General features: G+C 36.6%; 1 protein-coding gene across 3 annotated transcripts in view; it reads left to right on the forward strand.

The window, feature by feature from the left end:
* Positions 1–24,836, forward strand: part of TPP2 (tripeptidyl peptidase 2) — a 78,626-nt gene that overhangs the window by 29,374 nt on the left and 24,416 nt on the right. For 2 of the 3 annotated variants that reach the window (XM_012440957.2, XM_064371775.1), the window contains exons 7-24: positions 655–809; positions 1,544–1,620; positions 3,245–3,372; positions 3,823–3,922; positions 7,581–7,729; positions 9,309–9,424; positions 9,949–10,117; positions 10,784–10,941; positions 11,931–12,007; positions 14,293–14,399; positions 16,936–17,090; positions 18,252–18,368; positions 18,606–18,706; positions 20,100–20,196; positions 20,684–20,821; positions 22,342–22,586; positions 22,841–22,919; positions 24,721–24,759. In XM_012440957.2, coding sequence (XP_012296380.2) covers positions 655–809; positions 1,544–1,620; positions 3,245–3,372; positions 3,823–3,922; positions 7,581–7,729; positions 9,309–9,424; positions 9,949–10,117; positions 10,784–10,941; positions 11,931–12,007; positions 14,293–14,399; positions 16,936–17,090; positions 18,252–18,368; positions 18,606–18,706; positions 20,100–20,196; positions 20,684–20,821; positions 22,342–22,586; positions 22,841–22,919; positions 24,721–24,759 — 2,207 coding nt within the window. The remainder of the gene's footprint in view (positions 1–654; positions 810–1,543; positions 1,621–3,244; positions 3,373–3,822; positions 3,923–7,580; positions 7,730–9,308; positions 9,425–9,948; positions 10,118–10,783; positions 10,942–11,930; positions 12,008–14,292; positions 14,400–16,935; positions 17,091–18,251; positions 18,369–18,605; positions 18,707–20,099; positions 20,197–20,683; positions 20,822–22,341; positions 22,587–22,840; positions 22,920–24,720; positions 24,760–24,836) is intronic. The other variant, XM_012440958.3, reaches the window with a different exon arrangement.

Here is a 24,836-nt window from a genome sequence, read left to right on the forward strand (position 1 = left end):
ATCATTCTCACTTCTATGAATTGATATACCATGTAACCATTTGCTATTAATGGATCTTGAGGTTATTAATGGATTTTGAATTTTACAAACAGTGCTGCCATGAACATTTTTGTGGGTGTCTTAGGTGCGTTTGCACAAATTTTGTATTGTATGTAGCCAGAGGTAAGGTGGCTGGCTCATAGGCTGTGTTCAGCTTTCACTCCAGACACCAGTGTATGATATGTACTTCCATCCACACTTGGTTTTGTCACCTTTAACATTTTGGCAATTCCAAAAGGGATATAGAAGAATCTTTTTGTGGCTTTAATTTGCGTTTCCTAGATGACGAATGAAATTAAACATCTTTTCATGTGTTTATTTGCCATTTGGATATCTTCTTTTATAAAATGCTTTTTCAAATGTTTGAAAGGGGGAGATTCCCTTTTTGTTTTTTCTTTTGAATTTGAAAGATTTTTATGTATTCTGGATATAAGCTCTTTGTCAGCTATATATGTTGCAAATACTTTTCCTTTGTGACTTGAGTTTTTGCTCTCAATGACACAGTAGCAGAGTAATGTGTAATATTTTTATCATGATTAATACTATGCAAATTGAATTGAATGAACTTTCAGTCTATGAGTATGTTTTGTCATTTCCCGACCTTTGTGCCTCTAGGAGCTCATGGGACACATGTAGCTAGTATAGCTGCTGGACACTTTCCAGAAGAACCTGAACGGAATGGGGTAGCTCCTGGTGCTCAAATTCTTTCTATCAAGATCGGTGATACAAGACTAAGCACAATGGAAACAGGCACAGGCCTCATAAGAGCTGTGAGTGTTTGTGAGTTGTTGGTTCAGAAGATTAATGATTAATGATTTTGCATATTTTTAGGTTTATAAGTGCTCCTGCTTTACCAAGAATACCTTGAACTATATAGTATACAGGACTTTGTTTAACAAAGCAAAAATATTTACTAATTTGTTTTTAAATTATTAAATATTATTAGGATAAGTTATTTGGCCTAGACTTTGTGAAAAAATTACTTACTTTATACTTGTCATTTTTAGCAAATCTCCTAACAAGCAATTTTGAGATACTTAAAAAAAAAAAAAGGCCTCTTAGCCAGCTTGCTCCATCAGCCTAAGAGAAATTTAAAACCTCAACTAATATGCTATACTTCATTTTAACATGGGAAAGTATATTTAACTTCAGTGATTTTTTTTTTTTAACCTAGGAAGGACCATTCCATTCCTTCTACCGCTCTCCGCTTCTAACCTCAATCTTTTCTGGAAATGCTAGTTTTATTTTTTATTTACTACTTACTGTATTATGTGTCTCCTCCTACCTTTTTGTGTTTGTTTGTATGTGTTTATTGTTTATTGTTTATATGTGTTTGTTTACATATATGTGCTTATATGTCTGGGTATATGGTGATATGCCTGGAGGTAATTATAAATTAGAATATGATTGGCTAAGAAACTATAGGATTATATATACCCTTATTTTACTGGCTAATCTGTTTCTATAAATTGCTGCCTAAATTAGACTCTTATCTTTTTAATAGATGATAGAAGTTATAAATCATAAGTGTGATCTTGTCAACTACAGTTACGGAGAAGCAACTCACTGGCCAAATTCTGGGTGAGTGTTCCTTGACAGTCGTTAGCCACAGAACCTTAGCCAGTGCAGAGTATTAGACGTTTTTCATAAGTGGATTGAATGTCACAGTGGTAAAAAGAACAGTTGCAGTGGTTAGATGGTAACTGTGTGTCTCTTAGGCCTTGGGCCCCCATTCCTATGGTCACATTCATTGCACCATGCCTGAAGTCTCAATTCTGACATTCCTGTGCTATCCTTTCGGGCTATTCCTTGGTTAGGTCTCCCTCACAGTTTTTCTGAGGTGTGCAACCCGCAGACTCTGCTGGTGTTTTCTCACTGTCAGATGTTCTGCATCCTCACTTCTTTTCCCAGGCAGTTTAGATCTGACAGTGTGTTTATCATTGTAATGACTAGTTCCACAAGCACTCTGAAGCTATCCTCAGTTGTACCTACATGCCTGACAGACTGATCTCAGACTTGCCAAAACCTTGCTGTTCTCCTTAGTGACTTGCATCTCATCTGCAAAACTTACTGTTGGTTGTGTGTATTCACTGACTCATTCAGTTTTCACATCTCCTGAATCCATTCTAGTGTGTCTAGAATGCACTGCAACTCCCCTCCTTCCTCGTTGCCTTTATTGTCTTTTGCTACCGAATCCAGAGTCATGGTCTTGACCTTATGTTATTGTGCCTTTTTTCTTCATAGTAATAGCTATTTGAAACTACCTTGAGTATTTAATTACTTCCTGATCATCTCTTCCACATTCCCATCACCAAGCTATCATCTGGTTTTTGAGGCTCTTTATTTAAAGTCCTACCAAAATGGAAATTTTATCAAGCTCGGCTCTAGTTTTCTGTTACCAAATAACTTAATTTTTTCAAATACCTGGTTCCAGGTTCTGGGGAGACATCACTTTACTGCCCTTATAACATGCAACCTGTTATCATCAGTGTTTTTCGTTCTTCCCTCTTCTCTCACTTCATTCTCTTCCTTACCTAGGTGTATTTCTTTCTCTACCTTAACTTTCATCCTCTTGAAGTCCTCTTTTGCTAATATTCTTTCATTTCTCAGATATTGACACTTAACAACTTTAAAGGGTCCTTTGCATGGCCCTGTACCTTTTTAATGTTAACTTCATTTTCTTCATGGTCTAATTTCATCTCCTTTACTTAATGTCAGTAAATTTTTCTTGTTTGCTATCAAGCTCTAAGCAGATTTCTTACACTTTAAAATCTTGCTCTTAAGTTCTTCCTAGTACCTTAATTACCTTTGCCAGAAAAGTTACTAGTTCTTTTGGGCAAACAGTTTCTACTCAATAGTATGTGTGAATCTTCTGAGATGTATCTTCAGGAATATGTTAAGTGGGGGATGGAAATGGAACCACCTGTTGCCCCAGTCACCACTAATATTTTACTACTTCATAGTATATTTTCCTATATATATTGTTTTGCATCTAGCATTTTTCCCACATTTAATTTGGCTTTATAACTGCTTCCCTACCCTAAAGCCCAAGTAGGGTGTATCACTTAGAATGGCTGTATCATGTTTCACTAAGGGTGGATCCACCACAATTTATGTAACCATATATTTAAACAAGGTTTTAGGACTTTATACACTTTGGGAATAGAGACTGATTATATGTTCAGAGGAATTCTATCTTTTTCAGGAGAATTTGTGAAGTAATTAATGAAGCAGTATGGAAACATAACATAATTTATGTTTCAAGTGCTGGAAATAATGGTCCGTGCCTGTCTACAGTTGGTTGTCCAGGTGGAACTACATCAAGTGTAATAGGTTAGTTTCCCGTTTTAGAAACAAGCAAACAAATAACAATAGTTAATCAAATGTTACCTTTATTGCTACTACATGTAAGACATTGTACACCTTAAGTGTGTCCTCAGGAAACTTACAGTCTAGTAGGGGAACCAGCACATCTAGAATTGAATGTAATTTAAAGTGTACCGAAATAAGTGGTTTCATAGAAATACAGATGCATGCTTTTAGGTGTATTAGCATATTTAATCTATAAAATAATCCTGGGAGATAGGTATTTTATATCCAAAAGCAAAGTTCTTAGTAGAATGTCTGGTACATAGTATACTTTCCTTATTAAATTTTATTCTTCCATTTTTATAAGAGAGGGGACTGGTGTTGAGAGATTAGGCAGTTTACTCAAGTGAACAGTGGATTTAGAATCAGGTCCACCTTTATTTTCTTTTCTTAATGATTAAATCCATCCCACAGGTGTTGGTGCTTATGTTTCTCCTGATATGATGGTTGCTGAGTATTCACTGAGAGAGAAATTACCTGCAAATCAATATACTTGGTCTTCTAGAGGACCTAGGTAGGTGCAGGTAGAACATGGGACCATTATGTTTATTTGGTTAAACTTTACATGATTGAGAAGCGCAGAGTTATAAATAAGTTTGCTAGTTTTTTTCTGTTGATTTTTACTTTTCTCAGTATTTTCATTTTGATTAACAATCTCATCTCAGGGACAGATAATTAAAAGAAATGGTATCATTTCATTGTTAAATGGAGAACATCCCTACTCTGAGTATAAATTCTTATTCTGATATTTATAATCCTTCATTTATGAGAATCTAAAGAAAAAGTAGGGACTTGGGTATCTTTAAATAGTAGTGATAGCCTTGTTTTAAATAATTTTTGATACTTGAACTTTGGTGAAACAAAAGCCCTAAGCTTTTGTAAAGCATCACAGTTATAGGGCCCGCATACCTGTGGCTCATGTTTTTGAAGTTATAACTTACTTTGAGCAATTTTAGGTGAGATCCATAAGTAAACAAATTCTGATTGAGAAACGAAGTTTATCTCTTTTGGTTCCCTGAAGCCCTCTAAGCTATATTTATCTGATTCTGGGAACTGGTTTTTCTCAAGAAGTATATGAAGTCCTAATTTAAGTAATTCTTCATTATAACATCAATGAATGCATGTACCTTCTGAAAAATAAAGCCTATTTTCATTCATCTCTACCTCTTTGGAGTTAATTTATAAAGAGAACGAATAGACTTTGAATTCAGTTCAGCAAATACCTTAGTGCCTACAGCGGGCAAGGTATAAATGAACAGTTTGTGATCTGAGTTTCAAATGCCATTTTAGGATGATGGGACTCCAGAGGTGGGAGCAATCACGTGAACTCTTCATGGAGGAGATGGTATTGGAGTTGGCCTTTAAGGATGGATAGGATGTTGAGAGACAGAAGAAAGGATTTCTGTATGCCAAGAATAACATAAACCCAAAGATGAGCAGGTTTTAGTGTAAAGTTTTTGAGGAAATAACTAGTAATTGAGTATGTTTGAAGTATAAGATTAGTGGGGAATATTGGAAGATAAGATTAGAAAACTTGATTGTGATCAGGTCAGATGTGATCATGTTCTATTCGTTGAGTTATGGATATCTTCCTCATTTTCTCTAGGTAATTTTCTCTTTAAAAAATAAACTTATCTTAGTAGCTTATTATAAAATGTCATTGAAAACAGCCAGGCTGTGGACATCCGTATGGATCAGAAAGCTTTGCTTTGCACTGTCATTGTGGAATGCCCCTGCCAGCCTAGCTAAAGACACTCAGAAAGAGTGACTAAGTATAAAAGCCAAAAGTCAGCAAAGCTTGATGTGTTTCAGGTTCATTTAATAAAAGTGCAAAATTATTAAACTTATTTTCTTCTAAAACTGATTTTGGAATTTTAAGTTTTATCTTATTGTCAATTTAAAAACAAAGCATTAGAGAATGTTTAAACCAGCTTTTACCGATGTTCGCCGTAGAGCATTGAAAGAATTGTTTTAAGAAAACACCAAGGAGTTCATGATTCATGGGGGAAGCTTGGATTAAAGTAGATGTTGATTCACAAACCAGATGTTCTAAGAATTGAATTTCTTTCATTTTTCATAATAAACATGAAATATTAGAAATAATTTGGTTTAATTATTACATTAGATGATACAAAATCTAAAACATTGACTAAAGGTCACTGAACAGAGCATGTTCTGTAACCTTGGAAAAACACTGCCTCTCTGTTGACTGAGACACACAGCATCTACTGACTTGCAGGTATTTGCACGTGTGGCATATTTCTTAAAAATGTATTACCAGATGTCGGGGCTGGGCAGGTGGCTTACACCTGTAATCCCATCACTGAGATAAGACACTGTACACCTTTTTTTGAGACTGTGTCTCAAAAAAAAGACGTATATTACCAGTGTCTGAGGAAACAGGTTGTGAAGTTTTATTATATATTGTAATTGAGAAAAAAAATATTACTGGCTTTTTTAAAATTTTAGGGAAACATTTGTTTCATGAGACTTTTTTTTTTCCAAGATGTAGTCTTGTTCTGTCACCCATGCTGGAGTGCAGTGGCACGATATCTGCTTACTGCAACCTCTGCCTCCCGGGTTCCAACAGTTCTCCTGCCTCAGCCTCCTTAGTAGCTGGGATTACAGGCACCCACCACCATAACCAACTAATTTTTGTATTTTTAGTAGAGACGATTGTCTCAAATTCCTGACTTTGTGATCCGCCTGCCTTGGCCTCCCAAAGTGCCGGGATTACAGGTGTGAGCCACCACTCCCAGCCGAGACTCATTTCTGGAATACTGATTTAAACATCTAGAAATGCTTTATCATTTACCACTTTAACAGGCTACTGGAAAACTAATAAAGAGCAATATGTAATCAGAATTCATGACTCTTTCAACTTATTTTTTCCAGTGCTATCAAATATCCAATACTCATTTTGAACACCATTAGGCAACATAGTGCAAACAAGAAGGTAAAAACTCACCCTGAACCTTGTTATCTGTGACACGTACAGGTGACATTTTGGTGAACATCCTTTTAGTCATTCTCCCGTGCATCAGTAGGAGATGACACTCTTCAGGCACTTTTGTAGCCTTTGTCATTCAGTATTACATTGTGAACATCTTTACAGGTCAACAGAAAATCACCTTATAATAATTGTTCTAAGATATTTCCTAAAAGAGGTGCTGTCAGCCCATTTTAGGAGGAACATATACATATGGCTTTCAGTTCTCTGTAAAAATGCAAAGCCAAATTCCCCTAGTATTTCTAGCCAAGAATAAAAATAGCTCACTCATTTGGGGGGAGAATGGTATAAGGAGAGTCTGCCACCATCTGTGGGGAATGTATGGCCACTTTGCCAGTGAAGTGGAAGTAGTGTGCCATTCTGTGCCATTCCTTCTTTACTTGGGGCAGAGGACGGAGCTTTGTTGGATGATAATGTGCTCATGAACTCTAACGGCTTTAACTCATCAGACTTTGCTTGGTTGAAGCCCTCAGCTGGGCAGTCCTGTTAGACTTGAGCTGTCCAGTATGGCAGCTGTCAGGGATATGAGGTTAGCCTGTGTTAACATGTGCTGTAAGTATAAAATGTACACCAGATTTCAAAGACTTGGTACCAGAAAAAATGTAAACTAATTTTTCTTTTTTTCTGTTAATTACATGTTGAAATGCTAACATTTGCTATGTCTAGTTAAACATATTAAAATTAATTGCATTAGTGCCTTTTTAGCTTTTTTTAAGTGTGGCTTATAGAAAATGGTAATTTACCTATATGGCCTACGTTATATTTCTATTGTACAGTGTTTTATTAGACCTTAAACAAAGGGAAAGCTTCTTATTACAGATAAGAGAGAATGACATTCATCGAAGATTCAGAACAGTGACATTTATTTTCTCTCTCTAAATGTACCCGACACTATGGCCTGTCACACGTGCCCAGATACGTACATACACAGAGTGATTTCTGTACACATATAAGGAAAAAATAAATGCCGCCTATGGGAAAATGGCCATGCTGGGTGTTTTTCCCTATTGATTCTTTATCATAATATCTTTGTCATTATTTGTAATGAGTGCAGTTAGTACATAGTGTTACACTGTTGGGTTTAGCCAGTGGCTGTCTTAAAAATGCCCATGTATGTTCAGCTTTCACCATTTTAAGCAAACTTCAATGGCTTTCCATTTAGTGCCGACGGGGCCCTTGGTGTGAGTATCAGTGCACCAGGAGGAGCCATTGCTTCTGTTCCTAACTGGACATTGAGAGGGACACAGCTAATGAATGGAACATCTATGTCTTCCCCCAACGCATGTGGAGGCATTGCCCTGATCCTTTCAGGTAAGCACGTACCTTATCGCTCTTATATTATTGCACACTGATATTTTTGTTTTCTGAACTTCTCATGGTAAGAACATGTGGTAAAATTGATAATTCCCTGGGCACAAAGTAGATTTAAGGTAACTAATAACTTATGTGATAATGATAATTTGAATGTATTTATTCATTCAGCAGTGTATTTGTTGGCTGTCTGCTATTAACGTCTATCAAGCAGTATTTCAGCTCTGGGACTAAATTAGTGAACAAAGCATCAAAAATACCTGCCTATGTGGTTTATATCATAATTGGGAGTGGAGTTTATATCATAGTTAGGATAAACAGACTTTGAACAAAATAAGAAACTGTTGCTATTGCACAGTTGATGGATGCTATGAGCAAAATGAGGTAGAAAGAGAAGTAGGGATTTCTAGAGTGGTGCACAAGATTAAACAGAGTGACATTGAGTTCAGCCAGGACTCACACTTCGGGTGGCCAAGCTGCTATGAAGCTCCACCTCAGAAACATCCCTCTGTAAGTTATCTCTCCTCTGCCTCCTTTCTTCATCCCTTTTCTGACCCACACCACAGTCTCTTCTGCCCACCACATCTCCTCAGCGTGGCCCGTCCACACTGGTGCCAGAGCGCTACCGGGATAAGCCTGTGATGATTGATGTGCCACTGTCAGTGCTACATCCTTTTCTAGATTGAGCCCACACTCTTAGGATGGATCGTAACATGACTCGACCCTCATTTCTATTCTATTCAGCCTCACCAAGTATGTCAAGGCCTCTTGGCCTCCATCTTTGGGTGTACTGCACTCTGCCTGGAAGTCCTTTCTGCCACATTGTGGCCTTGCAGACTCCTGTACATTATCTAAGAGGTGGCATCTGTCAGTTCCTCTGGAGCTCATCTTTTTTGGATTCTCACTGACAAAACTGGTCACTTCCTTGATTTGCTCTTATAACATCATAATGTTTCCATGCTTGTGTTGTTTCTGATAACATCATAAATATTTATGTTTGATGAGCTCTGGAGAGGACAAGAATCATACACTACTCATCTTATCAATTGGTAGCCTCCATATTCTTTCCATAAAACACTAATTCCCAACCTGGCTGCACCCTAGAATCATCTGAGAGGTGTTTAATAAATGCAATCTCTGGGACAATCCTCAGAGATTCTGATTTAATTGGTCTGTCATGAGACCTCAGCAGATTTTTGCTTGAGTTCCCCTGGGGTTTGTAACGTACAATTGGGTTGAATACCATAGTCAGTAGCCATCTTGTTTGACCCAGCAGTGTTTTAAAGAAAATGTCATTCACATGCCTTTAGGTATCTGCTTTGTACATTTATACTGTGCTGCAAAACCTGCATTAATGCCACTGCATAATGAGCACACAGTGATTTTTGTGGAATGAAGCCTTCGTATGATGCAAGCAGTTTGAGTCAGACTGTTAGTTCAGGTCTTCAAAAAAGATTTTAAAATGAGTGTTAAAACACAAGACATTAAAACCAGAGAGTCTACAGGTGATCGTACGGGTGGGAAGCTAAGGTTTCAGATAGTGAGTTCTACGCTACTTGTTTTTGTTTCTTCATTCTAGGTCTGAAAGCTAATAACATTGACTACACAGTTCATTCGGTCAGAAGAGCTTTAGAAAACACTGCAGTGAAGGCTGACAATATAGAAGTATTTGCTCAAGGACATGGTATTATTCAGGTATTGTTGCCTATATAAAAACTGGATTGTAAAGCATCATTAAGATAATATCTTAGATATTACTGGCTAATATTTTGTTTTATGAGAGGAATTTAGTATATCTGAGTTACGGATTATATGGCCATAGTAGAGCTAAGCAAAAAGGATACAAAAACAAATTTTGTAGTTAAGACAAATGTGTTACACTAAGATAGAGAAATATAATAGATAGAGGCCATGTAGAGGTTAGAAATTCAAAGCAAAGAAATCAAGGTCAAAAACTGGCCAATCGTAACGGCATAGGGATTAGTTCCTAAATTTGGTCACTTGAGAATAACAGCGTGAATAGAGTGGAGTGGAATATGTGACTAGTTTTGTTTGTAAAAATGTAGAATTTTCTTCTTAGTTAGGATACTAGGTAGTTTTGAGAAATGAATACAGACACTTTTTGTTTTACAACTGAAATCAAATTGGTTGGTAATTTGCAACAAAATATTCTGTTTCCCCAACCATCTATATCTTACTGTGTACATTCTTCTCATTAGGTTGATAAAGCCTATGACTACCTCGTTCAGAATACATCATTTGCTAATAAATTAGGTTTTACCGTTACTGTTGGAAATAACCGTGGCATCTACCTCCGAGATCCTGTTCAGGTGGCTGCACCTTCAGATCATGGCGTTGGCATTGAACCTGTATTTCCAGAGAACACAGGTCAGTAATAGGCTACCAGTAGCTGAAGTATTCACATTTGTGATTTGAATGAATAGTATCATAATAAAGAATTGTGGTTTGGGCCAGTGTAATGAAGAGAATACACAAATTGACAGTATGATTATTTTAAATCTCATAGACATAAGAGAAAATATTAGCGCAATTTGGGGTCCTGGTACAATGGCAATTTAGTTAGCATTTTAAACTACCAAGAAAAACCATAGAATGAGCCTTCAGTGACCCACAGTTTTATTAAATTGGGGAAAACATCAAATTTTTTTCCACTTTACCTACTTGCAGTTGAAGAATGAGAAATAGAAGCAGTCAGGGAAAACTGCAGCTCAATTAGGTGTGGATAAAAATAGTCCTCACTATTATCTGGCTGTCATCATTTCAGTTGACTACTATTACCTGCGTGCAGTAATGAAAAACACACTAAAACTTTTTATTTTAAGATCATACCAGTGCTTGGTGAAAGTACAGATGGATCATGAGTATCCTAAAACGTGAGGAAGATTATTTGACTTTTATTTAATCTGTGTTTTAGATACATTTACATCCAGCCAAACTAAGTTGCTACATTTTTTTTTTTTTGAAAGATAGAACATTTTTAAATGGAAAAAAGGAAAAATACTCATCTTTAATTTTTGGTGTTTTTCATGCCAGAAAACTCTGAAAAAATATCCCTTCAGCTTCATTTAGCTCTGACTTCAAATTCATCTTGGGTTCAGTGTCCCAGCCATTTGGAACTCATGAATCAATGTAGACACATAAACATACGTGTGGATCCCAGGGGCTTAAGAGAAGGATTGCATTATACAGAGGTATTGATGTTTCTTCATTTTTACTCTTTAAAATGTTTAAAAGGTAAAAAACAAAACAAAAATCCCAAGTATATTTGCAACGTACTGCTTTCTTGCTAAGAAATAACTAGACCTAGCCACCTGCCAGATTATACAGTTCTTCTGGTGTGCCTGTATTCAGTTAAGCACTGAAGTTTCTAAAGAATCCTCTTTTGTCCTTGTATGAATAAGTAAAAGGAAAGAAGAGGTTCAGCAGAACCTTTCAATTAGGTCTCCCTCTAACTGGTCTTTTGTCAGCTAAACATAGCTGCAGTTACCTGTTGTTGTTGTCTTAAGAGACAGAGTCTTGTCTTGCTCTGTTGCCCAGGCTGGAATACAGTGGTGTGATTGTAGTTCACTGCAGCCTTGAACTCTTGGGTTCAATTGATAGTCCCACCTTAGCCTCCTGAGTAGCTGGGCCAACAGGCATGCACCACCAAGCCTGGCTAAATTCTTTTATTTTTGTAGAGACAGTATCTTTCTGTGTTGCCCAGGCTGGTCTTGAACTCCTGGCCTCAAGTGATACTCCTGCATTGGCCTCCCAGAGCATTGGGATTACAGGTGTGAACCACCACACCGAGCCCGTTACCTTTTAATACTCAGATGAAGAAAGCCTCTGTTAAACAAATAGTTATAAACCAGGTATACTATAGTATCACAACAGTATCTCTACGTCCAAAGTTGTCTATAATACTAGTTTGAGCTCATTTTCAGTTGGGGGTAATTAAAATTCACCTGTTTTGTAGTTGACGTCTCATTTTCCCGTTTGAACTGGTCAAATGTTGCTATATGTTTGTTTGGGCTGTTTGCTATTAATTATGTGACCTTGTGTCAGGAAATTGGTGTCAATTTGTGGTTAAGACCTTGACATATTAAGAATAGATTGATTTATTCTGTTAATAGTTTAGACCTTTCCCCCTCTTTTAAACATTTGTTTATGGATATTGAAGTTTATCAATTCTTTTTTCAAGGTATGTGGCTATGATATAGCATCCCCAAACGCAGGTCCTCTCTTCAGAGTTCCGATCACTGCAGTTATAGCAGCAAAGTAAGTAACAGGTCATTCAACGCTTACTGTTACATCTAAGGTTTTAATGGCTATTCATGGAGTCTTGTGGACTTTCAAAGGATCACTAATCCAGAACCAGGTAATGAGGATTTCATCTTAGTTCTGCTCCCAGCTAACATTTTTAGGTGTCATATAGTCAGCCATGCTGTCTCTTGTGCACTCTGAGAATAACTGATGGCACCTGGCATCTGCCCTGCCTCTGCATCAAAACTACTTTCACCAGAGTCACTCGTGAGCTCTACATTGCCCAGTGCAGAGGATAACTCATCCTTTGTCTTACCCGATCCCAATGCAGTATTTGACAATAGTACTTCACTCCCTTCCATTCCTGCCTTTTTAGTCTCCCTCATGTTTGGGATTTATTCTCTTCTCTTAATGATTGCACTTTTCTGGTTACCTGCTATAGAAACAGACTCTTAACTTTCCATCTCACTCCCCTGGAACCAAGGAAGAAATCAGCAGATTATATTACTTCCTGGTTAAAATCTATCAGTGGCACCTTCAAGGATCAAGTTCAAGCTCCTTAAAATAGCAGACAATGCTCCATCACAATTATAGCCCTAGCCAGCGTTTCCTGTCATTTCCTACACCAAATCACGTATTTTGGCCAAATCACTGATTTTGACACTCTAGGTTTCTCAGGATTTGTGCGTGTGCACAGCTGATAACTTGGTTTCAGTTTCCTGTCTCTTAAGTTAATGACCAGGCGCATTCCTGGTCATCCCTGGGTGAATGGAGTCCCTTCTTCCTGCTTCGTGGCACATTTTACATGCCCCTGGAGAGACTTTAGCCAATATGTTATAATTTTTTATTTAATTTACACCATTTGACTGTCAGCCCCCTGAAGGCGTGGGACTACTGTTATACAGGATGTACAAAATAAATTGTCTACTGGGTGAAGGTGAGATTGGGATTGTGAGAGTCCTAGAAACCAAGCAGAAATGCTGAACTAACAGTTCTGTTGAGTTAGTTACTCCAGTAAATAGTAAGTATGCAACAGATCTCAGCCTATGAGGAACATAGGATGAAATTGAGGAGAATAAATTTTAAAAGTGGTATACACATGGAAAAAATGTACAAACACTTAATTTCTCAGCCATATATTCCCTAGAAGTCCAGTAGGAATTTAGACAAGGTAATGGGTAAGAGCTTCCGGAGTCAGCTGCCATGCAATCTCCTTCAGGAAGCTTCCCAGGCTCCCTAACTCTTCCTGTCTATCTGGAGCATCTTATGTTAAATGTTTCTGATGATGATTTTCTCCATGCCAGATTTTCTAGGGCAAAGAATCATATTTTCTTCTTTGTGATGTGTCTAGCTTCTAATAACAGTGCCTCATATGTAGTATGCACTCATTTAAGTGTCTGTCATACTGACAAGAATTTGTCTCTAGCATAAAATTTCTTTCCATAGCAGGTAGTTATACACTTGAACTTTATGTTTCATAGATTTCTTACAAAAATGCTTTGAAAGTAGTTTGCCTTTCTTTTCTATTTTACGTCATGGGAGTGTTTTGAAGCTACAGGGGGAGCTTAATTTAACACTAATCTCATAGCTATAATATCAGTGACATAAAACTTTACCTTTGATCTAGGACTCACTGTAGTTTGGAATCTGGTAATTGGAAAATTCTGTGAATGTTGTAGAATGCCTTTAACAAAAAAAAAGAGAGTGCTTTTTTAACAGTGTGTGTGAATGTATCTTGAAATCATGAAATAGACAAAAAGTAGAATCATCTATACTCTGCTCTTCAGAGGTTATCTCTGCTAACCTACTGTAAAAATTGGATAATACTGTACCTGCTGTTTTGTAACCAACTTTTTTTTTTTTTTTTTGAGACGGAGTTTTGCTCTTGTTACCCAGGCTGGAGTGCAATGGTGCGATCTCCGCTCACCGCAACCTCCGCTTCCTGGGTTCAGGCAATTCTCCTGCCTCAGCCTCCTGAGTAGCTGGAATTACAGGCACGCGCCACCATGCCCAGCTAATTTTTTGTATTTTTAGTAGAGACGGGGTTTCACCATGTTGACCAGGATGGTCTCGATCTCTTGACCTCGTGATCCACCCTCCTCGGCCTCCCAAAGTGCTGGGATTACAGGCGTGAGCCACCGCGCCCGGCCCTTGTAACCAGCTTTTAAGTCCCTGTGTTTATTTCTAATGAACTGCTATTTTGCATTTATCCAATAAAATCTAGAGTTTCTGTGGTTTTATTATAAATATAAAAGTATTAAGAGTGTTACATTTAATTATTTACTTTTATTAATTTTCAGAGTAAATGAGTCATCACATTATGATCTAGCCTTTACAGATGTACACTTTAAACCTGGTCAGATTCGAAGGCATTTTATTGAGGTTCCTGAGGGTGCAACATGGGCTGGTAGGTAAAGTTAAAATCTGCGTGACCACTTAGCTCTGTTTACATTCTAATGACTATAACTATGCGAGTTTCATTTATCTGTAACATGTATTTCCCTGATACTACTATATGTATTTGGGCACCTTAGATTTTCCATAAAGTTCAAAACGTTTTAAGATCTAGTACTATTTTGCATTGGTTCATACAGCAAATTAGGACATCTTAAGATCTTTTTAATATTTAAGATTTGAGCTTAGTTTAGAATAATGCCTTATCAGGTAATGATTTTTAAAATACTACAAATCAGTTTAATTCCAGCTGTTGCTTAAACCTCAAACCGTTAAAATCTTAGACTTTTAGAAATAGAAGTTTAATCTTTAAAGCTCTATAATCAAATTAGAAGTTTATAAAAGATTTTCACTTCAGTGTCTCTGAAATTTTGAGGGTAAATGATTGCCTAAAACAGTGCTCTTGAATTAACATGTTACAGTCCTATGAGAGTGCTCATGTCATTCTTTTATGCAAGAGCTGTGGGTAATAACATATTTTCCTTCACAATTTATATGTCCTAAGTTTACAATTTAGCAGTCAGTATGGGGTGGCGGGGTGGTATGTCAGCTGTCAAAGCTCACTCAAAGGAGGCAAATATGGGCAGTCAAGAAAGTGTCACCCAATTTAAATTAGTAGCCAGCATTGTTGATACTTCTTGGATTTGGCCCCTCTGCTAAGCACTTTACAGAGATTATCTTGTCTAGTCCCAGCAGAACCCTATAAGGTAGATAGGTGTTATTAGTAAAAATGGCTTATATGTCACTTAGGAGTGTGTTTTCTATACTATTATGAAAGTACAGATATATTTACATCTAAGACTTGATTGAAAATGAAATACTGGAATCACACATGTGTGACCTGGTTTGGGAAGAGCTGGTTGTATTTGGTTCTTCCTACCATCTTCTGGTCATCTATCTCTATGCAGTCTGTGTGTCACCTAGTATCACAGGAAATGCAAGACTTTTCTTGTTTTATGGAACTAGGTAAGGGCAAAATAATAGCAAAAGCTGAGAGCTAAAGCAATGAATTAAACAGCACCCAATATAGCCTGTTAATTTGCACAATGGGTTATAATGGAGCTATTGCAGCATTGAGAGGCTTCTAAGGATTATCAGGGGTTGTACTAGACTCATTCACTAAGCATCTGTTTCTGTACCATCTGTATGCCAGGACCTTTTCAATGGGCTAAGGTGGTGAGCTGCTTAGACAAGGACCATGCTTCCAGAGGCCTTAGGAGCATCTAGTCCAAGATACTGAGTTAAGAGAATTGGATTAGAGGGAGGCAGCATGGAGTAGTAGCAAGGCACAGGCTTTGGAAACTGAGAAGTCTGGGTTCAGATCCACACTCTGCCATACGCTAATGTTTACCTGGGGCAGGTTTCTAAATGATCCGAACTTCTATTTCAACTATAAATATAGTTTTTAGTCTGTTGTAAGGATTAGAGATGTTATAGAGTACTTGGTACATAGCTTGTCTTCTTTGGGATTATACTCAAACTTGACAGTACTTTTGGGGGGTGGAGTCAAGAGTTGCTGCGTTGAACAGTTCTGGGGTACCAGTCTCATAGGGTCCCTTGGAGTTATACAGCTCCAGGCTCTGGTAAAATGTGCACTGTAAATTAAAGAATCCAAAGCTATAGTTAATTAATACTGAATTGGGTATTTGTTTAGTGATAAATGGCAGTCATTATAATGCCCTGGTTTTGATTGGTTTAGGTTGCTATTGAAAATAATTTGTTTTTTAAATAAAAATGATCAAATGAGCCGAATGCAAATAGTTCAAAGCATTTAGCAGTCTTAGTTTTATTTCAAATAATTAGAAATACTGTCATAACACTAGATTTTGTATTCTTAGCAACTGACTAGGTTCTGAGAGCTCTGTGCCCACTTGGTTTTGTGAACCATGGGATTGTTCCTTGCTTTAGTTCCCTTGTATTCATTTGGATGTTCTTTAGAGAAGCTTCCAATCCGGCACTGCAGTGATTGTGACTTACCTCCAGCGCTGACTCGAGTAAAGTTAAGCATGTGTAGTCCTGTCAGGCTTTGCAGAAGCACACGGCACACAAGTAGACCGAAAGGAGAGGTTAGGAAAAGTTACCAATGAGGAACTGAGGCATGATAACAAATAGAGGTTTCCAAAAATATAACCTTCCTTACTTTATCAGGAATTGATAGGTTTTCAGCTAAAACAAGGAGAGATTTTAAAAGGTACTCAATTAATATAATTGCTTGTGCATCTATGACAGTTTGCTGTTTCTTGGTGTTTGCAGCATCATAGTGGTTCTTTTTAACACCAGTTTCTTTCTTTCCCATAGAAAATTTGCTGCCCTTCTAACTTTATTAATATTTTATTGATTGTTTTTAAGGCAATATATGCAGATTTCATTTGAGTATATCATTTTATTTTGATCCCTATTAATTCCCTAAATGGGAATTATTCAAGCCACTTTATGTCAATTTTAGGTCTTACAAGTTTAAAGCTTTGCTTCTTTCCTTCCTATTTTAGAAGTGACAGTGTGTTCGTGTTCTTCTGAGGTGTCAGCAAAGTTTGTTCTTCATGCAGTCCAGCTTGTGAAGCAAAGAGCATATCGAAGCCATGAATTCTATAAGTTTTGTTCTCTTCCAGAGAAAGGAACACTGACTGAAGCTTTTCCTGTCCTAGTAAGTTTAATTACAGTTTATAATCCTAAAACAATTTATTTACCTTTTTGGTGTGGGCTAAGACTAGGTATTTGTATTTGATTTTATAGTTTGTATTTAGCACATTGGAATTATGTATTTTTTTAATGCTACAAAAATGAAGTAGGAAGATAGATAATCTAATTAGGGTACTTGAAACCAAGTTGGAGGTAAATATTCATCTCTTTAATTCTTGAATAGTGTAGTCAAAGAAACATGCTAGTCTGGTAGATTCTGGTGCCTTGTAGTTTGGATCCTGATTTAGATTATTCCTTGAAGACTTGTTTGCATGTCACTTAATTTATTTTACTAATGCCAGGTTGTTAAGAAGCTATGAGGCTAATTTGCATTATAGGGAAACTGCTACTGCTTCATGTCTGAGTTATCTCAAATGATGGCAGATCTGCATTCTTGTCTGTGGTGTTAGAAATGACTAGCCCTTCTTCCATGGAAGGTGAAAGTACTGATGTTCTTCCTTCAACTCGCTCCTTTGTGTTTTCAGGTGGTTGTGGGATTTTCCCAGTATCTCTTTGTTTCTGGTTATTTTCATTTGTGTTCTTCCATGGATCAGTGTTACATGATCCATCTTTTTTAAACTTTTAAATTCACTGATTACTAGAAAACTTAATTAAAAACTCAGTGTGAACAACAGGTTTTTTCCTCCTTTTCTTATGTTTATTTTTTAAAAGGGAGAAAGATGTAAATGACTGTAACATCATTTTGTTTTGGTTGCAAGGCAGCTGTGAGCCCAAACTCAACTGTGCCTGTTGAATATGCCTTACAAAGTTGTATCTTCCTTGTGTCATTATTCTTGATTATTTTTCTTTTGGTCCTAATTTTTTATTCCACTTTGAAATAAGAAAAGCACATTTACTTTTATCTGCTTTCAGGAGCTGCCTAGGATCTTTTATGACAAGAAGCATAGGATTTTGAGTAAATAACTGTGTATATTTAAATACCTGCACCATATCTCTGCAAATGATTTGTCTAACTTTTAGCATAGCTGTTAAAAGGTTTTCGAGTTTTCTTGCTACAAATAGGAAAAGTTTGAAAACAGAATTGCTCTGAAACAGCTAGTATTTATATTCTGTAATTTGAGGAAAAAAAGAGATATATTTTATTTACTTTGACTTTTATTTGCAGGGTGGAAAAGCAATTGAATTTTGCATTGCTCGTTGGTGGGCAAGTCTCAGTGATGTCAACATTGATTATACCATTTCTTTCCATGGGATAGTGTGTACTGCTCCTCAGTTAAACATTGTAAGTTCCCCAACATTTTCCGTGATTTTTAATGTCCGTTACTTGTGTTACTGGAGAATAATTTCATTGGTGAGATTTAAACTTTAATAAGGGGAAAGTACCTATGGTTCTGAAAATAACAGTAGTCTTGTGTGTGGGTACTTATAAACTTTATATCGAACACATTTATTTTAGGTACAAAATATTGCTTATTTTTAGTAAAGTTTGAGAAAGTAATTTGGTAAATATCTTTTGTAGCATGCATCGGAAGGAATCAACCGTTTTGATGTTCAGTCCTCCTTGAAATACGAAGATCTGGCTCCCTGCATAACTTTGAAGAGCTGGGTCCAAACACTACGGTATCATTCAATGTTTTAGGGGCTACAAATATTGAATATAGATGGGGGGATCTCTTACCCTCTTATAAAAGAGACTTTTTTTTAAAAAAGTCAACCAGCATGCTAGTGGTGAGAATTTTATCCTTGCAGATCTCTGCAAGGCAGCCCCAGTATCAGCTTCTAGCCTCACTCTCCCACCTGACCAGCAAAGTCAAAGATGGTGGATAGCCGATCCCAGTCATGGCTAGTTAGGATCAGTGGACGTTAACCTTGTTATTTCTTGCCATAAAATAACAAGTTAACATTCTTTCTGATAATTTTGTGAATCCTAATGCAATCATTTTTAGAAGCTGCAATACTGACATGTTTATTGAATGGTAGAAACTTAAGTACTGTAGTCTGCTGTTTGTGCCTCAGCATGTCCCCTTAGAAAAGCAGGGCACCTTGACCTGTGTTCACACACTCACTGTGTCATAAAGATACCTGCTTTCTATTGTTTAGTCTGACCTTAACTCATCAGCATGAAGCCTAGCACTGCATGTAAGCTCCCCTTAGAAAAGCAGGGCACCTTGACCTGTGTTCACACACTCACTGTGTCATAAAGATACCTGCTTTCTATTGTTTAGTCTGACCTTAACTCATCAGCGTGAAGCCTAGTCATAAGTGCATTAAAATAACCAATTAGGGACAATAGTCAGTGACATGGTAATGCCTAAAGATATGCTGCCTCCTAGAATTATCAATACAAATTAAACCTCCAGCTTTTGAAGGTATATCCAACTTATATCATCTTAATGTCTTCTTCCTAAATCTCAAAAATTGGAGCTAAATTTAAAGAAGTAGACTATGTTTCACTGACATTTTAAACTATATTTAAAACTTACTCTTCAGTGTCAGTTTTTTCCTTTATGAAACCTGTATGTTAGTAACTTGCTTCAGAGGACTACTAAAAATATGAAATACCATTCCCTTGGCCAGGAGGAGGGCTGAGTGTGGCCCTTGCTCCACTGTGGTGAGCAGCAGGGACCTGGGGTGGTCCGTGCTGTGCACAGTCCAGCACTGTCAGCAGTTTGCACAAGGGGTCCAAATCAGAACCTGTCCTGCAACGCTTTTAGAGTTGTCACCCTAGTGTTGGGATTTGGTTGCGTTAAGAGCTATTTGTTGACATTTGAAAATGTTTTTGTCATGAAAAGATTGCCTTTGTAATATTTATTGCAATATTTGACTATGTATTGATGGGATTCAAAGAATTATGTAAGTTAAGGAATAAAATATTGTAGAATATACTGAAAAGGATAGCTCTCAGGAAGGCTCATCTGTCACTTTTTGCGGTATGTTACAAATTTTGTTGCTTATGGTTTTGTGTCATTTAATGAACTTGAATCAAATCAGTTATGTAGTTTTCTTATTACAGCCCAGTGAGTGCAAAAACAAAACCTTTAGGAGCAAGAGATGTTTTGCCAAATAACCGTCAACTGTATGAGATGATCCTGACGTATAACTTTCATCAAGTAAGTGTTTGCCTAGAAAATTATACCCTTAGGATGAACTTTTGTGTTTTATTTATGATTCATAAAGTCAAAAATGGAAGGATAGTGTATATGGTATATATGTGAAACAGAATCAATTAAAATTGGTTAATTTGAAATTACTCTTTAGGAAATTATAATTTGTAGTTAAGTACCATTGAGTTGTAAAGTCTTAAAATGTAATTGAGTGGTGACCAAGCCTTGAGCCTTAGTTTATAAAATCACTGATAGCTGTCCAGTGGTGACCCAGGGGTTATTAGATGCCTCAGAAATACCATCTGCCTTCTGATGGTAGTAAGAGAGCAGTGAATTTTATGAGTGCCAAAATACTGTATGTTTTGTATTTTCAATAAATTTTACCACAACTATTTTTAATATTTTTAAAATGAAAGTCTCATGTCAATAGCAATATTAAAAATTTATATCAGAAATTATATGCAAATCATGCCAAGTACTTTTTTTTTTATAGCCCAAGAGTGGGGAAGTAACTCCAAGCTGCCCATTACTTTGTGAACTATTATATGAATCTGAATTTGACAGCCAACTGTGGATTATTTTTGACCAGAACAAAAGACAGATGGGTTCAGGCGATGCCTATCCACATCAGGTATAAAATTGATGGTGATTTTTAGAATTAACAGGAGCTATTTTCTGAACTAACAAAATCCTGGTTTCTTGTTATGGTAATGTTCATACTTTAAAAAAAAAAACTCCATAACTTTGCATTTAGTACTTTTGCAAACCGTGAGAAGCTGTTGTTTGTTGTAGCTGGTGAAGAACAGGTTGTGTCAACTTTTTCACTACACAGTTGTGCTGAATTAGAGGACAAGCGTGAAGCTTGCAGACACTGGTCAGTGTAACTTCTTCTAGTGTGTAGTGTTTCTCCTTCCTACACACTGAGTCTACCTATCTGAAGGGAAAATCATCAAAGCATACATCAAAGGTAGTGAGTCTCTTGAAACGATCCTAAGTCTGAGAGGGCTAAAGAGAGCCCTGCAGCAGTGGCCACATGTCTTCAGTTCATTTGTACTTTTAAATTTACTTCCTCATTGGACAGCTCTGTAATGAGCACTTACTACATACACTATGCTTTGTGCTGTTTTATTGAAGGGGAAAAAATCACATAATTTATAGACATTTCATCCCTTAGATATTACTACAAAGAAATGAGATCTTTCCTGTAACATTTACAATTTTATGCTGAAAAATGAAAATAATTTATGGAGATATTTTTCAGTTAATTGTTAAAGGAATGATATCTTTTTTCCTCTAAGCAAGTAGCAGTCACATCTCATTACAGACTGGCTTACTGCAGTGCTATTACTTTGGTTACTTTTCAAATCTCAGTAAAAGTGGCTGACACAGGATACAGCATCTTATCCTCTTGAACCTGTTAACTGGGTGATAGATTTGTATTCCTTGATCTCTATTGGTTTCCTGCTTTTCCTGTCTGTAATAAAGGGGTGACATTTTGGTTGTAATTTGAAGATCAGTTAGGTATGGTGGCACATGCCTGTGGTCCCATCTACTCAGGAAGCTGAGATGGGAGGAGCACCTGAGCCCTGGAGTTCTAGGCCATGGTGCACTATGATTGTATCAGTTAACAGCCACTGTACTTCAGCCTGGGCACCATAGTGACTCCCTGTCTCTAAAAGTAAGTAAGGATTATCAGAAGTCATATGTTACACATCTGTGTGTGTATTTGTTCTATATATTCTATGGCGCCTTAATTTTGCTAAGTTTTTTGGTGTTTCTTATGTGTCTCGGAGGGACCCATGAACTAGAAAATCATTGCTTTTGTCATTCTCGAGCAAACACTGAGTTTTGCTAAAAATGTGGGAGTATTCTATTATTCTGGAAAGAATGAGGGCTTTGGAGTCAGATTTGACCTCAGCTGTCTTATACTTGACTGTTGTATGACGTTAGGCAAGTCACTTGATGTCCCTCATCCTGTCTGCTCACCAGCATACCAGGGACTTTGTGTGTATGTGAACGTCTGGATAGTGACTTGCACCGTACCTCACATATTATGAGCAAGTCTGTAAATGGTAACTTTCACTTTATCCTCTCTCTGTGATTTTAGTTGACTTAGTTAAACTTACTTTTCCCAAATGTTTTCTTTTTTAGTATTCTTTGAAACTGGAGAAAGGAGATTATACAGTTCGACTGCAGATTCGCCATGAGCAAATCAGTGACTTGGAACGCCTTAAAGACCTTCCATTTATTGTTTCTCATAGATTATCTAATACCTTGAGCTTAGATATTCATGAAAATCATAGTTTTGCACTTCTAGGGAAGAAGAAATCAAGCAGTTTGACACTACCACCCAAATATAACCAGCCATTCTTTGTTACTTCCTTACCTGACGATAAGTAAGTGATAACATTGCTTATACTTTCTGCGCATCTTATACACTGTAGTCCTTTTAATGCAAGTTCATGACATCCAGGCTAAATTTAGAGTAAGCTGTCACTTATCATTTTGGCTGAAGTTATTTCTCCCTTTGATTTCAAAGTCTTAGCTATGCGAATGAATTCAATGTGGAATTGTTTTCATGTTTTTCCCCTTACTTGTCTTTGTGAAACTTTCTCTTTTGTTGCTTTTTTCTCTGAATTCTCTTATTTAGAATACCTAAAGGCGCAGGACCTGGATGCTATCTTGCAGGATCCCTAACGTTGTCAAAGACTGAGCTAGGAAAGAAAGCTGTAAGTATCAGTTTTTTTAACACTGAAATTACCTATTTCAAAATTTCCATTTCTTTAAAGATAGGACTTAATTCCATATTTCAGAATGGGTAAAAGAGAAGATACTCTGGGAAAAAAAAATTTAATTCTTTTTCCCCAGGTTACTAGTGAAGGTGAGTTAATATTTGGTTGTCTTTTAAAACGTATCCTACTTCTGAAATATTTAGGCTTCTTTTTCACAAGCCTACGTACTCAGGCCCTTGAACTTCCTGCGAAACATGTAAATACAAATAAAACTTAGCTTAAATAAATGGGATGTTTAAGATTAGAACATGTTACAGAAATTTAACCAATATCAGATTATGGACATAGGAATAAATCAGATTATCTTGGGCTGCTTTTAAAAAGTAGTCAGAACAAGTATCACTCTAAATATATTTCTTCACACTAATACAGACCTTTCTCATTGGAATTTCACTTGGTTAACTAGGAAAATATGAGATATTTCTTTTGGTATTGCCTTTTAGTTTCAAAATTATGCTTTTTGTTAGAAATTTTTCTGGTTGTTGTAGTTTAGAGATAAATGTTAAAATTTTACAGGTACCTATCTGTTTTTGTTTTTTCCTTCTGTGTTTTCATTACAAATTTATTATGAGAGTGGTGTTTATATAGATCTATCACCTTTTGTCATAATAATCGTTTCGGCTCAATGCCAGTAGAAGTTGTCATTCTTAACAGTTTTGCATTTGTCTTTAGTGTTCTTACAGAGCTAAGTAAACCTGCTGCGTAACTGCTGTTCTCAAAATGAGTAGGTCTCATACCTCTTAAGAATTATACATATTTCTTGCCACTGTAGAACCAAAGGCCATTTATTTACTGTCATTGAAGCATAATGGGGGAAATTTGTGCTTAGAAAAAGTTGCCTATCCTGACATTTCTTTGATCTCATTTCAGTTTATACTGTTTATACATACATAGTTTAGTATAATTTGAAGTAAATCAATTGTTAATGATTTGTAGTTAATACATGCACTGATTTGAGAAATACTGGTAGTGTTTTTTGTAGATTTCATTTCATGGGAAGCATAGCTGCTTCAGCTTTTGAGCTTCAGCTGTGGATTTTTGTTCAGATGACACTTCTGAAGAGTTCGCTTACTTGTGAAGAGTATCACAGAAAAGCGGTGTTAGTAAAAGTGTTCTTTTAGCAGTTCAGAAATAGTTACTACTTCCTGGCTATATTGTTTCAGGAGACAATTGTGAAATTAAATTATAAACGTGTGGTGTTAACCATGGTTGCTATTTATCAAGGGAGACTTTCCTGGGGGAAAGCGGTAACCTAAAGCTGTTGAGTTCATTATAACTCCATCACATTGTTTATGAAATCTTTTATCAGTAGTTTAGCATTTCTTGTTTTTTGGTAGCTGGGAAGGTACCTTTTACTTCACTTTGACTTCCATATAGTTTATAAGAATACATAGGCTGTGGGATTGTTGTGGTACCCTTTCATCAGACTCAAGACCATCAACTAAATTTACTATTTTAAGAAATGCTTTCATAACTAATGGATTTTGATCTACTAAATTTTTCAATAAGCAGTTGACTTGTACTCTTAGTAGTAACATATTTGAGTACTCTTTTTATTTAAGAAATTAAAGTGGCAATGTTGCTTTCTTTAAAAGCATGCCATCTTGATCACAGACCTGAGCTTCTGAGTGCTGTACCACAGGTGGAACATAAACTGAGAGACAATTAGACAGAGGTGCTGTCTCCATCCTGTGTAGATTGTGCATGTTTTCTTACAGAATGTCGTTCTAACTCCCAGGGGCAGTCTGCAGCAAAACGACAAGGAAAATTTAAAAAGGTACTGATTGTCAGTTCTTAAAAAAGATGTCTTAAAGCCTTATTTGCATATTAAACTTTTTTCTGTCACTATTATAA

Source organism: Aotus nancymaae, unplaced genomic scaffold (genome assembly GCF_030222135.1).
Source record: "Aotus nancymaae isolate 86718 unplaced genomic scaffold, 86718_ANA_hifiasm-v0.15.2.pri h1tg000161l, whole genome shotgun sequence".
Lineage (NCBI taxonomy): Eukaryota > Metazoa > Chordata > Mammalia > Primates > Aotidae > Aotus > Aotus nancymaae.